Raw genomic sequence first — 1,181 nt, forward strand, 5'->3', positions numbered from 1 at the left:
CAAGGTGTCCCTGCTCCTGCAGGGGGGTTGGGCTGGGTGACCTCTGGGGGTCCCTTCCAACCCAAAACATTCTGTGATTCTATGATTCTATGATCTCCGAGTGCCGCTGCCCGCTGACCTGCTCTCCCCTCTCTGCCCCCCCAGCGGGCACCTCGGAGCACGACAAGCTGTGCCGAGCCCGGGACCAGTGCCGGGACATCCTCAAATACGTGAACGAGGCAGTGAAGCGAGCGGAGAACCGGCACCGCCTGGAAGGCTACCAGAAACGCCTGGATGCCACCTCGCTGGAGAGGACCAGCAACCCGCTGGCTGCCGAGTTCAAGGTAGCTCCAGCTCCCAGGGGCGGGCGGCTGGGGTCTGCCCGGGCCCTGCCCACCCTCACCCACCCTCACCCACCACCCTCGGCTTCCTGCAGAGCCTGGACCTCACCTCCCGGCGCATGATCCACGAAGGGCCGCTCACCTGGCGCATCAGCAAGGACAAGACTGTGGGTACGGACCTTCCCCACCGCCCGGTACTGGGAGCGCTGGGAGACCTCCCCCTGCACCCTCAGCATCCACAGGCATTTTACCTCCAGCCCCAGCAGCATCCCAGGGACCCCCTTAGCCCCCCCCTTGCCATATCCCTGTGGCCATCGTCCCTCCTGGCTGCAAGGAGGGAGCTTCCACCTGGTTTGTGAGCACATCCCCGGCTGAGCCTCCACTCTCTGTCTCCTCTCCCACCCCAGACCTGCACGTGCTGCTTCTCGAGGACCTCTTGGTGCTGCTGCAAAAGCAGGATGAGAAACTGGTGCTCAAGTGCCACAGCAAGACAGCGCTGGGCTCTTCGGACAACAAGCAGACCTTCAGCCCCGTCCTCAAGCTCAACTCGGTGCTCATCCGCTCCGTGGCCACAGGTAGGGAGAAAGGCCAGGGAGAAGCCGTGGGGACCTCCTGTCCTCCAGCCACGTCCCGCTGCGGTGACAGCCGTGCCAGTGGATTGGGTTAAAGCCTTAGGCCGTGTTCTGTCCTTCCTCATCGCTCTCGGTCACCCCACGCAGATAAACGAGCCCTCTTCATCATCTGCACGTCGGAGTTGGGACCCCAGATCTACGAGCTGGTGGCACTGACGTCCTCCGAGAAAAACACGTAAGGCTCGGGCGGGACGGGTCCTGGCAGCCACGGGCAGTGCCTGCCCCGGTG

General features: G+C 63.9%; 1 protein-coding gene across 1 annotated transcript in view; it reads left to right on the top strand.

Annotated features, from left to right (window-relative positions):
- Window positions 1-1,181, top strand: part of ARHGEF11 (Rho guanine nucleotide exchange factor 11) — a gene marked incomplete at its 5' end in the record, with an annotated part of 17,943 nt that overhangs the window by 16,069 nt on the left and 693 nt on the right. The window contains 4 exons of the mRNA XM_035900143.1: window positions 145-323; window positions 416-491; window positions 728-895; window positions 1,040-1,147. Of these exons, the coding sequence (XP_035756036.1) occupies window positions 145-323; window positions 416-491; window positions 728-895; window positions 1,040-1,131 (515 nt within the window). The remainder of the gene's footprint in view (window positions 1-144; window positions 324-415; window positions 492-727; window positions 896-1,039; window positions 1,148-1,181) is intronic.

The sequence above is a fragment of the Egretta garzetta genome, unplaced genomic scaffold (assembly GCF_000687185.1).
Source record: "Egretta garzetta isolate BGI_Z169 unplaced genomic scaffold, ASM68718v1 scaffold1208, whole genome shotgun sequence".
Lineage (NCBI taxonomy): Eukaryota > Metazoa > Chordata > Aves > Pelecaniformes > Ardeidae > Egretta > Egretta garzetta.